General features: G+C 58.3%; 2 protein-coding genes across 2 annotated transcripts; one reads left to right on the forward strand and one right to left on the reverse strand.

Annotated features, from left to right (window-relative positions):
• Window positions 1-1,393: 1,393 nt before the first annotated feature.
• On the reverse strand, window positions 1,394-6,019 carry PFDN2 (prefoldin subunit 2). The gene is made up of 4 exons (XM_063176565.1): window positions 5,931-6,019; window positions 4,182-4,270; window positions 2,368-2,491; window positions 1,394-1,644 (listed from the first exon to the last, which is right to left on the reverse strand). The coding sequence occupies exons 1-4, from the start codon at window positions 5,991-5,993 to the stop codon at window positions 1,471-1,473; spliced, it is 450 nt and encodes a 149-aa protein (XP_063032635.1). The 5' UTR covers window positions 5,994-6,019; the 3' UTR covers window positions 1,394-1,470.
• Window positions 6,020-6,108: 89 nt separating this feature from the next.
• On the forward strand, window positions 6,109-12,729 carry NIT1 (nitrilase 1). Its single transcript, XM_063176544.1, has 7 exons — window positions 6,109-6,153; window positions 6,500-6,580; window positions 7,591-7,860; window positions 8,459-8,562; window positions 9,209-9,342; window positions 9,939-10,064; window positions 10,855-12,729. Coding segments are annotated over exons 1-7 (999 nt in total). The 5' UTR covers window positions 6,109-6,151; the 3' UTR covers window positions 11,137-12,729.
• Window positions 12,730-13,461: the final 732 nt, after the last annotated feature.

Below are 13,461 nucleotides of genomic sequence, written 5' to 3' on the forward strand. Positions count from 1 at the left end.
ACCCCCACGGCTGTATCACCCCCTTTCTTTTGTCACCCTCATGGCCTTGTCACCTCCCTGCCGCATCTTTGTCACCTCCTTGTGTCACCCCCGTGTCCTTGTCACCCCCTTCTCTTTGTCACCTCCTGGCCATGTTCTTGTCACCCCTTTGTCACCCCTATAGCCTCGTCACTCCCTTCCCTTTGTCACCCTCACGGCCTTGTCACCCCCACGATCTTGTCACCCCACTCCCTCTGTCACCCCTCCATGTCCTTGTCACCTCTCATGTCCTTGTCACCCTCTTCTCTTTGTCACCTCCCATGTCCTTGTCACCCTCTTCTCTTTGTCACCCTCATGGCCTTGTCACCCCCATGATCTTGTCACCCCACTGCCTTTGTCACCCCTCCATGTCCTTGTCACTCTCATGGCCTTGTCACCCCCACATCCTTGTCACCTCCCTGCCATTTCTTTGTCACCCCTCCATGTCCTTGTCACTCTCATGGCCTTGTCACCCCCACATCCTTGTCACCTCCCTGCCATTTCTTTGTCACCCCCCTGCCATTTCTTTGTCACCCCACTGCCTTTGTCACCCCTCCATGCCCTTGTCACCTCTCATGTCCTTGTCACCCTCTTCTCTTTGTCACCTCTCGTGGCCTTGTCACCTCCTTGCTCTGTCCTTGTCACCCCCTTGGTCTTGTCACCCCTATGGCCCTGTCACCTCCCTGCCATGTCCTTGTCACCCCCACATCCTTGTCACCTCCCTGCCATTTCTTTGTCACCCCCTTCCCTTTGCCACCTCCTTGCACCCTCTGCTCCCCACCCCCACCTTGTCAGCAGCAAAATTTTGGGGTCCCCCCTGCCCCCCCCCCCCAATTTTGGAGTCACATCCCCCATTTTTGGGTCCCACTCACATTTTTGGGGTCCCTTTTCCCCCATTTTATGGTCCCCCTTTTTTCCCCATTTTGGGGACCCACCCCCCATCTTTGCGGTCCCTTTCCCCCATTTTGGTGTTCCCCCCATTTCTGGGGTCCCTTTCCCCTCACTTTTAGGATCCCCTTTCCTCCCCATTTTTCGGTCCCTTTTTTCCCCATTTTTGGGATCTCTTTTCCCCCATTTTTAGGGTCCCCTTTTTTTCCCAATTTGGGTCCCACCCCCCATTTTTGGGGTCCCTTTTCCCCCCATTTTTAGGATCCCCTTTTTTCCCCATTTTTAGGGTCCCCTTTTTCCCCCCCATTTGAGGTCCCACACCCATTTCTGAGTCCTTTTTTTCCCCCCATTTTGGGGTCCCTTTCCCCCATTTTTTGGGGTCCCACCCCCATTTTTAGGCTCCCCCTTTCCCCCCCCCCCATTTGGTGCTCTCCCCCCACCCCAAACCCTTTTCCCCCCTTTCCCCACAAAAACCAAACCCCGGGAATTGTCCCAAACTCCCGTTTATTACCCAAACCCCCCAAAAAACGCCCCCAAATCCCTCTGGGAATTTTTTGGGGGGGGTCAGGACACCAAGACCCCCCCGGGCCCCCCCTTGTTCCCCTCGGGGCCGTCCCTGGGGGCGGATTTGGGGTCGTCCTCCCCCACCAGGCGAATGTTGTGGCGTTCCCGAAACTCCGAGAGCTCCCGGCCCTTGGCCTGCAGCTGCTGAGCCAGGGCCTCGATCAGCTTGGAGATCTGGGGGGAAAAACGGGGAAAATGGGAAATTTGGGAATGTGGGAAATGGGGGAAAAGAGAGAGACTTGGTTAGAGTGGAGATCTGGGGGGAAAAACGGGGAAAACGGGAAATTTGGGAATTGGGGAAATGGGCGAAAAGAGAGAGACTTGGTTAGAGCGGAGATCTGGGGGGAAAAACGGGGAAAATGGGAAATTGGGAATTGGGGAAATGGGGGAAAAGAGAATCAGCTTGGAGATTTGGGGGGAAAACGGGGAAAATGGGAAATTTGGGAATGTGGGAAATGGGGGAAAAGAGAGAGACTTGGTTAGAGCGGAGATCTGGGGGGTAAAACGGGGGAAATGGGAAATTTGGGAATGTGGGAAATGGGGGAAAAGAGAGAGATTTGGTTAGAGTGGAGATCTGGGGGGGAAAAACGGGGAAAATTTGGAATATAGGAATTGGGGAAAATGGGGAAAAGAGAGAGAATCAATCAGCTTGGAGATTTGGGAGAAAAACCCAGGAAAATTAGGAAATATGGAAAAAAAAACCAGGAAATGTGGAAAATGGGGGAAAAGAGAGAGATTTGAGATCTGAGGGGAAAATGGGAAAACTGGGAAATGGGGTTTTTACGGGATCTCAGTGGGTTTGGGGCTATCCCATTGGGTTTTTATGGGATCCCAGCAGGTTTAGGGCTATCCCAATGTGTTGTTATGGGATCCCAGGGTGGTTTTGGGGTCACAGACCTGCTCCCTGTTGCTCTCCAGGGCGGGCAGCACCTCCTTGACTGTCCTCTCCACCAGCACCCCCCCGACCATGCGGAAACATTTCCGGGTGGGATCCACCTCGCGCAGGGTCTCGATCACCAGCCTGGGGCAGTGTCCCAAATACACCCCAAATATACCCCAAATATACCCCAAACATACCCCAAATATATCCCAAATACCCCCCAAACATATCCCAAATATACCCCAAACATATCCCAAATACACCCCAAACATACCCCAAACATACCCCAAATACACCCCAAACATATCCCAAATATACCCCAAATACACCCCAAACATATCCCAAATACACCCCAAACATACCCCAAATAGACCCCAAATATTCCCCAAATATATCCCAAATACACCCCAAACATACCCCAAATATATCCCAAATACACCCCAAACATAACCCAAAATACACCCCAAATATACCCCAAATACACCCCAAACATACCCCAAATACACCCCAAATATATCCCAAATACACCCCAAAAATACCCCAAATACACCCCAAACATACCCCAAATATTCCCCAAATATATCCCAAATACACCCCAAACTTACCCCAAATATACCCCAAATACACCCTGATCCACTCCCAACACACCCCAAATCCCCATCCCAAACACACCCCAATCCTGATCCCAAATCCCTGTGCCAAATCCACCCTAAATATACCCCAAATACACCCCAAATCCTCATCCCAAATCTACCCAAATCTCCACCCCAAATCCCGACCCCAAACCCCCCAAATCCCGACCCCAAATCCCCAAATCCCCCATTCCCAATCTCCAATCCCGACCCCAAACCCTCCAGTCACAATCCCAAACCCAAATCCTCACCCCAAACCCCCCAATCCTAATCTCCAATCCCAATCTCCAATCCCAACCCCAAACCTCTGACCCCAAACCCCCCAAACTGGACCCCAATGCCCACAAACACTGATCTCAAATCCCCCATGCCCAAACCCCTCAATCCCGTGCCCAAACCCCCCAATAATGACCCCAATCCCGCTCCCAAACCCTCCAATCCTGACCCCAAACCTCCCATCCTTGACCCCAAACCCCCCAATCCCCCCCAAACCCCCCAATCCTGACCCCAATCCCCATAATCCTGCTCCCAAACCCCCCAATACCCCTAATCCCAACCCCAAATCCCCAATCCCGACCCCAAACCCCCCATCCTTGACCCCAAACTCCCCAATCCCCCTCCCAAACCCCCCAATCCCGCTCCCAAACCCCCCAATCCCGCTCCCAAACCCCCAATCCTGATCCCAAACCCCCCAGTCCTGACCCCAAACCCCCCAATCCCGCTCCCAAACCCCCCAATCCTGACCCCAAACCCCCCAATCCTGACCCCAAACCTCCCAAACTGGACCCCAATGCCCACAAACACTGATCTCAAATCCCCCATGCCCAAACCCCTTCAATCCCATGCCCAAACCCCCCAATAATGACCCCAATCCTGCTCCCAAACCCCCCAATCCCCCTAATCCCGACCCTATGTCCCCTAATCCCAACCCCAAACCCCCCAATCCCGACCCCAAAACCCACAATCCTGACCGCAAATCCCCCATCCTCTGACCCCAAACCCCCCAGTCCTGACCCCAAACCCCCCAATCCCGCTCCCAAACCCCCCAATCCTGACCCCAAACCCCCCAATCCCGACCCCAAACCCCCCAATCCCGACCCCAAACCCCCCCATCCTTGACCCCAAACCCCCCAATTCCCCAAATCCCAACCCCAAACCCCCCAATCCCGATCCCAAACCCCCCAAGCCCCCTGACCCACGTGTGCTCGTTGAGCTCCAGCTCCAGCTCTGCTGCCTTGGAGGCCAAACCCCGCTGGTCCTGCCGCAGGCGGTTAAACCGGGACACCACCTGCGCCAAACTGGGATCACTGGGATGGACTGGGAGGGCTGGGAATGGACTGGGAGCCGCTGGGAGGGGACTGGGATGGGAACTGGGGTAACTGGGAGCCACTGGAATGGACTGGGAAGGCTGGGAGGGGCTGGGAATGGACTGGGAGGGGACTGGGATGGGCTAGAAACCACTGGGAAGGACTGGGAATGGACTGGGAGCCACTGGGAACGGACTGGGATGGGAACTGGGGTAACTGGGAGACACTGGGATGGACTGGGAGCCACTGGGAGGGGCTGGGAATGGATTGGGATGGGAACTGGAACAAACTGGGAGCCACTGGGACGGACTGGGGGGGGGGAACTGGGTTAACTGGGAGCCACTGGAATGAGCTGGGAATGGACTGGGAAGGCTGGGAGGGGCTGGGAATGGATTGGGATGAGAACTGGAACAAACTGGGAGGCACTGGGATGGACTGGTGGGGAGAATTGGGTTAACTGGGAGCCACTGGAATGGATTGGGAACCACTGGGAGGGGCTGGGAATGGACTGGGAAGGCTGGGAGGGGCTAGGAATAGACTGGGATCACAGGGTGGGGACTGGGAATGGACTGGGATGGACTGGGAATGGGCTGGGAGGGCTGGGAATGGATTGGGATGGGAACTGGAACAAACTGGGAGGCACTGGGACGGACTGGTGGGGAGAACTGGGTTAACTGGGAGCCACTGGAATGGACTGGGAACCACTGGGAGGGGCTGGGAATGGACTGGGATGGGGCTGGTGCAGATTGGGAGCCACTGGGACAGACTGGGGAGGGCTAGGATGGGAACTGGGTTAACTGGGAGCCACTGGGACGGACTGGTGGGGGTTGGGATGGGACTGGGGTGGATTGAAAGACACTGAAAATGGACTGGGATGGACTGGGAGGGACTGGGAATGGGATGGGGATCGACTGGAATGGGACTGGGAATAGGGATGGGAAAAACCAGGATTGGGATAAATCAGGAGTGGAGAAACAGGAGTGGGACTGGATTGGGGTAAACTGGGATTGGGGAACTGGGAACAGGATTGGAGAGTTCAGAGTGGGACGGACTGGGATCAACTGGGATTGGACTGGGATGAAGCAGGATCAGGATGAACTGGGAATGGGATAAACCCCTGGGATTGGGGTTGGGATCCCACCGGGGGCTTGGGGAGCCCCCCGGGATGAGAGGGAACCCCTCAACTCCAAAGCAGCACCCCCAACCTTATCAGAAACCCCTCCCCATTATCAGGGACCCCTCCTCATTATCAGGGACCCCTCCCCATCATCACGGACCCCTCCTTGTTATCAAGGACCCCTCCCCATTATCAGGGACCTGTCCCCCCTTATCAGGGGACTCCTCCTCGTTATCAGGGATCCCTCTCCATTATCAGAGAGCCCTCTCCATTATCACCGTCTCCTCCTTGTTATCAAGGACCCCTCCCAGTTATCAGGGATCCCTCCCCGTTATCAAGAACCCCCCCCCCCCCCCGTTATCAAAGACCCTTCCCCATTATCAAGGACCCCTCCCTCACTCCCATCCCCCCGCTCCCACAGACCCCCCCCCCCCCCTCATCCCCACCTTCCCCTCGCTCTCCCCTCACTCCTCCTCCCCTCACATCTCCCGGGGACCCCTCCCCATGTCCCGGTCCCCCCGGACCTGCTCAGCGCTCAGCCCCTTCCCCGCCGGGGCCGCCCCTCGCCCCTTCCCCGGCTCCGCCATCTTGTCCCGCTCGGCTCCGCCCTTTCCGCTCCCGCCGCTCTCGCGCCGCCGCCACTTCCGGCCGCCATCTTGAGTGCGGGTGAGGCGGCGGCGCCGCCATCTTGGGTGAGGGCAGCGCCTGGAGGGGGGGACTTTGGCCGCGCTGCCGCCGGCGGGGAATGTGCGGGAATGGGAGCGAGAAACGGGGGAAAATGGGGGGAAAAAAGGGGTTTGGGATGGGGGGAGGGCGGAGGTGCGGGGATTTGGGGGTTGGGGACGGGTAGGGGGGGTGGTGGGGGTAGTTTGGGGGTGTTTGGGGCACTATGGGAGGTGTTTGGGGCAGTTTGAGGGGGTCTGGGGTAGTTTTGGGGATGTTTGGGGGTGTTTGAGGCAGTTTCGGGGGGTGTTTGGGATAGTTTGAGGGGGTCTGGGGTAGTTTTAGGGGTGCTTGGGGCAGTTTTGGGGGGGACCCCCAGGCCCCCCCCAGCCGTGTGACCCCTCCCCAATTTGGGGTGTCTCCCCCCCAGGCTGAGGGTGGCCCCCCGGGCCCTGCTGTGCTGCCCCCCAAGAGCCTCGAGAGCCCCCCAGAGCTCCAGCACCGCGGGCAGGTACGGGGAGAACCCCAAAAACCCCAGGGGGACCCCAAAAATCCCGTGGAAGCCCCCAAAACCCCAGGGGGGGTGCTGAGGGTGACCCTGGGGGTGACCCCAGTTGTGTGGGGGGCGTTCAAGAGTGACCTTGCCCCCCATGGGGTGTCCCTGTCCCCAAGGGGGTGGCCTGTGATGTGACCCCAGTGCCCATAGGGTGACCCCAGTCCCTTTGAGGTGTCCCATGGGGTGCCCTTGGTGTCCCCTCCCCACAGCCCCATGCCTGTGTCCTCCTGTCACTGCGAGGTCTCCTCAGTGTCCCATAACCATGGCAGTGTCCCCAGACCCCTCGGTGTCCCCGTGTCCCTCACAGTGTCCCCTCCTCACAGCCATGGCAGCGTCCCCAGTCCCCGCAGTGTCCCCAGGCCCCTCAGTGTCCCCAGGCCCATTGCTGTCCCCCTGTCCCTCACAGTGTCCCCTCCCCACAGCCCCGCAGCCATGGCAGCGTCCCCAGGTGCAGCAGTGTCCCTATAGGCCCCTCAGTGTCCCCAGACCCCTCGGTGTCCCCGTGTCCCTCACGGTGTCCCCTCCCCACAGCCATGGCAGCACCCCCAGCCCCCGCAGTGTCCCCAGACCCCTTGGTGTCCCCAGGCCCATCAGTGTCCCTCATGGTGTCCCCTTCCCTGCAGCCCCACAGCCATGGCAGCGTCCCCAGATCCCGCAGTGTCCTCAGACCCATTGGTGTCCCTCTTGGTGTCCCCTCCCCGCAGCCCCACAGCCATGGCAGCGCCCCCAGCCCCCGCAGTGTCCCCAGGCCCATTGATGTCCCCCTGTCCCTTCAGGTCCCTCACGGTGTCCCCTCCCCACAGCCATGGCAGCACCCCCAGCCCCCGCAGTGTCCCCAGGCCCATTGGTGTCCCTCACAATGTCCCCTCCCCACAGCCCCACAGCCATGGCAGCTCCCCCAGATCCCGCAGTGTCCCCAGACCCCTCGGTGTCCCCCTGTCCCTCACGGTGTCCCCTCCCCGCAGCCCCACAGCCATGGCAGCTCCCTCAGACCCCTCAGTGTCCCCAGGCCCCCCGGGCGGGCTGGTGGCGGTGGCGCAGGTGACATCCACGGCGGACAAGGAGCACAACTGGCGGCAGTGCTCGGGCCTGGTGCGGCGCGCGGCCGCCATGGGCGCCCGGGCCGTGTTCCTGCCCGAGGGCTTCGACTTCATCGGGGACAGCGCCCAGCACAGCCTGCAGCTGGCAGAGCCCCTGCACGGGGACACCGTGCGGCGCTACCGGCAGCTGGCCAGGTACGGGCACCGCGGGGGCACCGGGGTGGCACTGGGTGTGTGTCACTGTGTGTGTGTGTCACTGTGTGTGTGTGTGTCACTGTGTGTGTGTCACTGTGTGTCCCCCAGGGAATGTGACAGTGTGTCCCCAGAGGATGTCACTGTGTGTGTGTCACCGTGTGTCCCCAGGGGATGTCACTGTGTGTCCCCAGGGAATGACAGTGTGTCCCTAGGGAATGTCACTGTGTGTGTGTCATTGTGTGTCCCCAGGAAATGTCACTGTGTGTCCCCAGGGAATGTGCTCCTAGGGAATGTCACCGCATGTGTCCTCAAGGAATGTCACTGTGGCCCCAGGGAATGTCACCATGTGTCCCCAGGCCATGTCCCTCTGTGTCTCCAGGGAATGTCACTGTGTGTGCCCAGGAATGTCCCTCTGTGTCCCCAGGGAACGTGGCTCTGTGTCCCCAGGAGTGTCCCTGTGTGTCCCCGGGCCATGTCCCTGTGTCCCCAGGAGTGTCCCTGTGTGTCCCCAGGCCATGTCCCTGTGTCCCCAGGAGTGTCCCTGTGTGTCCCCGGGCCATGTCCCTGTGTCCCCAGGAGTGTCCCTGTGTGTCCCCAGGGAGTGTGACGTGTGGCTGTCCCTCGGGGGTTTCCACGAGCGCGGCCAGGACTGGGACAGCACCGGCCGCATCTACAACTGTCACCTGCTGCTGGACAACTCGGGTGGGACACGGCCTCCCTGACCCTGTGCCACCCTGTGCCACCCCTGTGCCACCCCCGTGTCCCCCAGTCCCCGTGTCCCCGACTTTCCCAACCCTTGGATGTCCCTGTGTCCCCGCTGTCCCCATATGTGGTGGTGGCCGTGTCCCCACCATTCCCACCCCCCTGGCTGTCCCTGCTGTCCCAATGTCCCCAATGCTTCTGGCTGTCCCCAACCCCTCAGTGGCTGTCCCCAGTGTCCCCAGCCCCTCAGTGGCTGTCCCCAGTGTCCCCAATCCCCCTGGTGGCTGTCCTCAGGCTCTCTGGTGGCTGTCCCCACTGTCCCCAGCCCCATGGTGGCTGTCCCCGGCTCTGTGGTGGCTGTCCCCAGTGTCTCCAATCCCCCTGGTGGCTGTCCCCACTGTCCCCGGCCCCTGGTGACTGTCCCCAACCCCTTGGTGGCTGTCCCCAGTGTCCCCAACCCCTGGTGACTGTCCCCAATCCCCCTGGTGGCTGTCCCCAGGCTCGGTGGTGGCTGTCCCCAGTGTCCCCAACCCCTTGGTGGCTGTCCCCAGGCTCTGTCCCCAGTGTCCCCAACCCCTTGGTGGCTGTCCCCAGGCTCTGTGGTGGCTGTCCCCAGTGTCCCCAACCCCCTGGTGGCTGTCCCCAGGCTCGGTGGTGGCCCTGTACCGCAAGCTGCACCTGTTTGACGCGGCGCTGCCGGGGCAGCCGGCGCTGAGCGAGAGCTCCTTCACCAACCCTGGCCAGGAGCTGCTGCCCCCCATCGACACCCCCGTGGGCAAGGTACGGCCCCTGCTGTCCCCAAGTGTCCCCAAGTGTCCCCTGCCTTCACTGATCCCTGCGATTCCCAAAAAAACCTGGGGTTGGTTGTGCATCACAGCCTGCGGTACCCAGAGCTGACCCCAGCCCTGAGCCCAGCCCCGACCTCACAGTGCCCAGGGCTGGCCCAGGGTGTCCCCAATGTCCCCAATGTCCCCAGGTGGGGCTGGCCGTGTGCTATGACCTGCGCTTCCCAGAGCTGTCCCCAATGTCCCCAATGTCCCCAGTGTCCCCAGGTGGGGCTGGCCGTGTCCTATGACCTGCGCTTCCCAGAGCTGTCCCCAATGTCCCCAATGTCCCCAATGTCCCCAATGTCCCCAGGTGGGGCTGGCCGTGTGCTATGACCTGCGCCTCCCAGAGCTGTCCCCAGTGTCCCCAATGTCCCCAATGTCCCCAGGTGGGGCTGGCCGTGTGCTATGACCTGTGCTTCCCAGAGCTGGCCCAGGGTGACCCCAATGTCCCCAATGTCCCCAATGTCCCCAGGTGGGGCTGGCTGTCTGCTATGACCTGCGCTTCCCGGAGCTGGCCCAGGGTGTCCCCAATGTCCCCAATGTCCCCAGGTGGGGCTGGCTGTCTGCTATGACCTGCGCTTCCCGGAGCTGTCCCTGGCCCTGCGCGGGGCCGGTGCCCAAATCCTGACCTTCCCCTCGGCCTTCACCGTCCCCACCGGAGCTGCGCACTGGGAGGTGAGGGGACAACCATGGAGGGCTTGGGGACACGCTGGGGGGGGCTGGGGACACCTCTGGGGAGGTTGGGGTGCCTGTGCCATTGATTGTCCCCTGGTTCTGTCCCCTGGGTGACACACCTGTCCTTTCCCAGTGGCAGCACTGTCCCCTGAGGCGCTGCTGCGTGCCCGTGTCATTGAGTGTCCCTTGTGTCCCCCCTTAGTGACACCCCTGTGTCCCCCATGTCCCCTCGGTGACCCTGCTGTCCCCCAGGTGCTGCTGCGTGCCCGTGCCATCGAGTGCCCCCATGTCCCCATTGGTGACAGCCCTATGTGCCCATGTCCCCCCTCAGTGTCCCCCTGTCCCCGGGTGCTGCTGCGCGCCCGTGTCATCGAGTGCCCCATGTCCCCCTTGGTGACAGTGCTGTCCCTTGAGGTGCTGCTGCGTGCCCGTGCCATCGAGTGTCCCCTGTGTCCCCCCTGTCCCTTCAGTGTCCCCCTGTCCCCTCAGTGTCCCCCCTGTCCCCTCAGTGTCCCCACTGTCCCCTAGGTGCTGCTGCGTGCACGTGCCATCGAGTGCCCCCTGTCCCCTCAGTGTCCCCTGTCCCCTCAGTGTCCCCCTGTCCCCTCAGTGTCCCCCTGTCCCCAGGTGCTGCTGCGTGCCCGTGCCATCGAGTGCCCCCCGTGTTCCCCTGTCCCCTCAGTGTCCCCCTGTCCCCTCAGTGCCCCCCTGTCCCCAGGTGCTGCTGCGTGCCCGTGCCATCGAGTGCCCCCCGTGTCCCCCTGTCCCCTCAGTGCCCCCCTGTCCCCAGGTGCTGCTGCGTGCCCGTGCCATCGAGTGCCAGTGCTACGTGGTGGCCGCGGCGCAGACCGGCCGCCACAACGCCGCCCGCGCGTCCTTCGGGCACTCGCTGGTGGCCGATCCCTGGGGCGCCGTGGTGGCACAGTGCCACGAGGGGCCGGGGCTGTGCCTGGCCCACATCGACCTGCCCTACCTGGAGCAGGTGCGCAGGCAGCTGCCCGTGCACGGCCACCGCCGGGGGGACATCTACGGGACACCGACGGGGACACCGACGGGGACACCGGGGACGTGATGGCGCCGGGCGTGGGGCGAATCCGCCGGGGTTTGCACCGGGTTTGCTTTTCTGTCCCCAAAATGGGATGGCACAGTGTGTCCTCCTTGTTCTTTTTGGGGTCCCAAATCAGCCCCAAATCTCCTACAATTCAGCCCCAAATCAGCATCAATTCAGTCTGAAATCAATCCCAAATGTGCATCAATTCAGCCCCAAATCAGCATCAATTCAGTCTGAAATCAATCCCAAATGTGCACCAATTCAGCCCCAAATCAGCCTCAAATCAGCATCAATTCAGTCTGAAATCAATCCCAAATGTGCACCAATTCAGTCCCAATTCAGCCCCGAATCTGCCCTTTTTGTCCCCAAAATGGGATGGCATAATGTGTCCTCCCTGCTCTTTTTGGGGTCCCAAATCAGTCCCAAATCCCCATCCATTCAGCCCCAAATATGGATCAATTCAGTCTGAAATCAATTCCCAAATGTGCATCAATTCAGTCCAAAATCAGCCCCAAATCAGCCCCAAATCAGCCCCAAATCTGCCCTTTTGTACCCAAAACTGAATGGCACAGTGTGTCCCCCCTGCTCTTTTTGGGGTCCCAAATCAGCTCCAAATCCCCATCAAATCTGCACCAATTCAACCCCAAATCAGTTCCAAATCTGCCCTTTTTGTCCCCAAAATGGGATGGCACAATGTGTCCTCCCTGCTCTTTTTGGGGGTTCCAAATCAGTCCCAAATCTGCCCTTTTGTCCCCAAAATGGAAGGGCACATGTCCCCCCTTTCTTTTTGGGGGTCCCCAAATCTGCACCAATTCAGCCCCAAATCTGCTCTTTTCTCCCCAAAATGCAATAGCACAACACGTCTCCCCTTTTTTTATTGGGGATCCCAAATCAGCCCCAAATCTCCATCAACTCATCCCTAAATCAGCTCCAAATCTGCACCAATTCAGCCCCAAATCAGCCCCAAATCTGCTCTTTTGTACCCAAAACTGAATGGCACAATGTGTTCTCTCTGCTCTTTTTGGGGTCCCAAATCAGCACCAAATCAGTCCCAAATCTGCATTAATTCAGCCCCAAATATTCTCCCAAATCAGTCCCAAATCTTCACCAATTCAGCCCCAAATCTGCCCTTTTTGTCCCCAAAATGAAATGCCACAACGTGTCCTCCCTGCTCTCCTTTTGGGGGTCCCCACTCTTTTTTGGGGTCCTGATTCAGCCCCAAATTTGCTCCAATTCTGCATCAATTTAGCCCAAAATTGACCCTGAATCTGCCCCAATTTACACCAAATCTGCTCCAAATCAGCCTTTTTGTCCCCAAAGTGAAAGAGCACAAGGTGTCCCCCTTCTTTTTGGGGGGGGAGTCCCAAATCTGCTCTGAAACTGCCCCAAAATCAACCCCAAATCTGCTTTGAATCAGCCCCAAATCTGCCCCAATTCACCCCAAAATCTGCATCAATTCACCCCCAAATCAGCCCAAATTTGCACTGAATCAGCACTTTTGTCCCCAAATGGGATTTCCACTTTTTGGGGGGGTTCCCCCTTTTTTAGGGGTTTTGGGGGAGGAGGAATTTCTTTCTATTAAAATTTGAAAAATACAAAAATCCCAGGAAATGACCCCAAAGTGTGGAGAAATTTTGGGATGGGAGGGACTGGGGACAAACCTGAACCCCCCAAATGCTGGGTGGGAATGGGGGGAAAAACAAGAAAAATGGGAAAAACTCCATCCCTGTTGGGTTTTGGGGGAAAATGGGAATTTTTAGGGGGGAAAACCAGGGATTTGGGGATAAAAATGGGAATTTTGGGGGAATTTGCCATTTGCTTTTTGTTGTCTTTAATGGATATAAATGAGGGAAAAATAATGGAAAAAAAAGAATTTGGTAAGGAAAATGGGGAATTCTGGAATATTCCACACCTCCAATCCCCAAATCCCAGAGTGTCCCCCTCAGGTTCTTAAAATGAGATTTTTTTAACCTTTTTTTGGCCATTTTTAATGGATACAAAAGAGGAAAAAACCATGGAAAACACAAGAAGGAGGAATTTGACAAGGAAAATGAGGAATTCTGGAATATTCCACATCCCAAATCCCAACGTGTCGCACCAATGGGATTTTTGTGTTTTCTTCACCATTTTTGATGGATAAAAAAAGGAAACAGGGAGAAAACATGGAAAACACAAAGGAGGAATTAACAGGAAAAAGTGAGGAATTCTGGAATATTCCACACCCCTGATCCCCAAATCCCAGCATATGGAACCAATGGGATTTTTTGCCTTTTTGCCACTGTTTTTAATGGAAAAGAAAAGAAAAGAAAAGAAAAGAAAAGAAAAGAAAAGAAAAGAAAAGAAAAG

Source organism: Melospiza melodia, chromosome 25 (genome assembly GCF_035770615.1).
Source record: "Melospiza melodia melodia isolate bMelMel2 chromosome 25, bMelMel2.pri, whole genome shotgun sequence".
NCBI lineage: Eukaryota > Metazoa > Chordata > Aves > Passeriformes > Passerellidae > Melospiza > Melospiza melodia.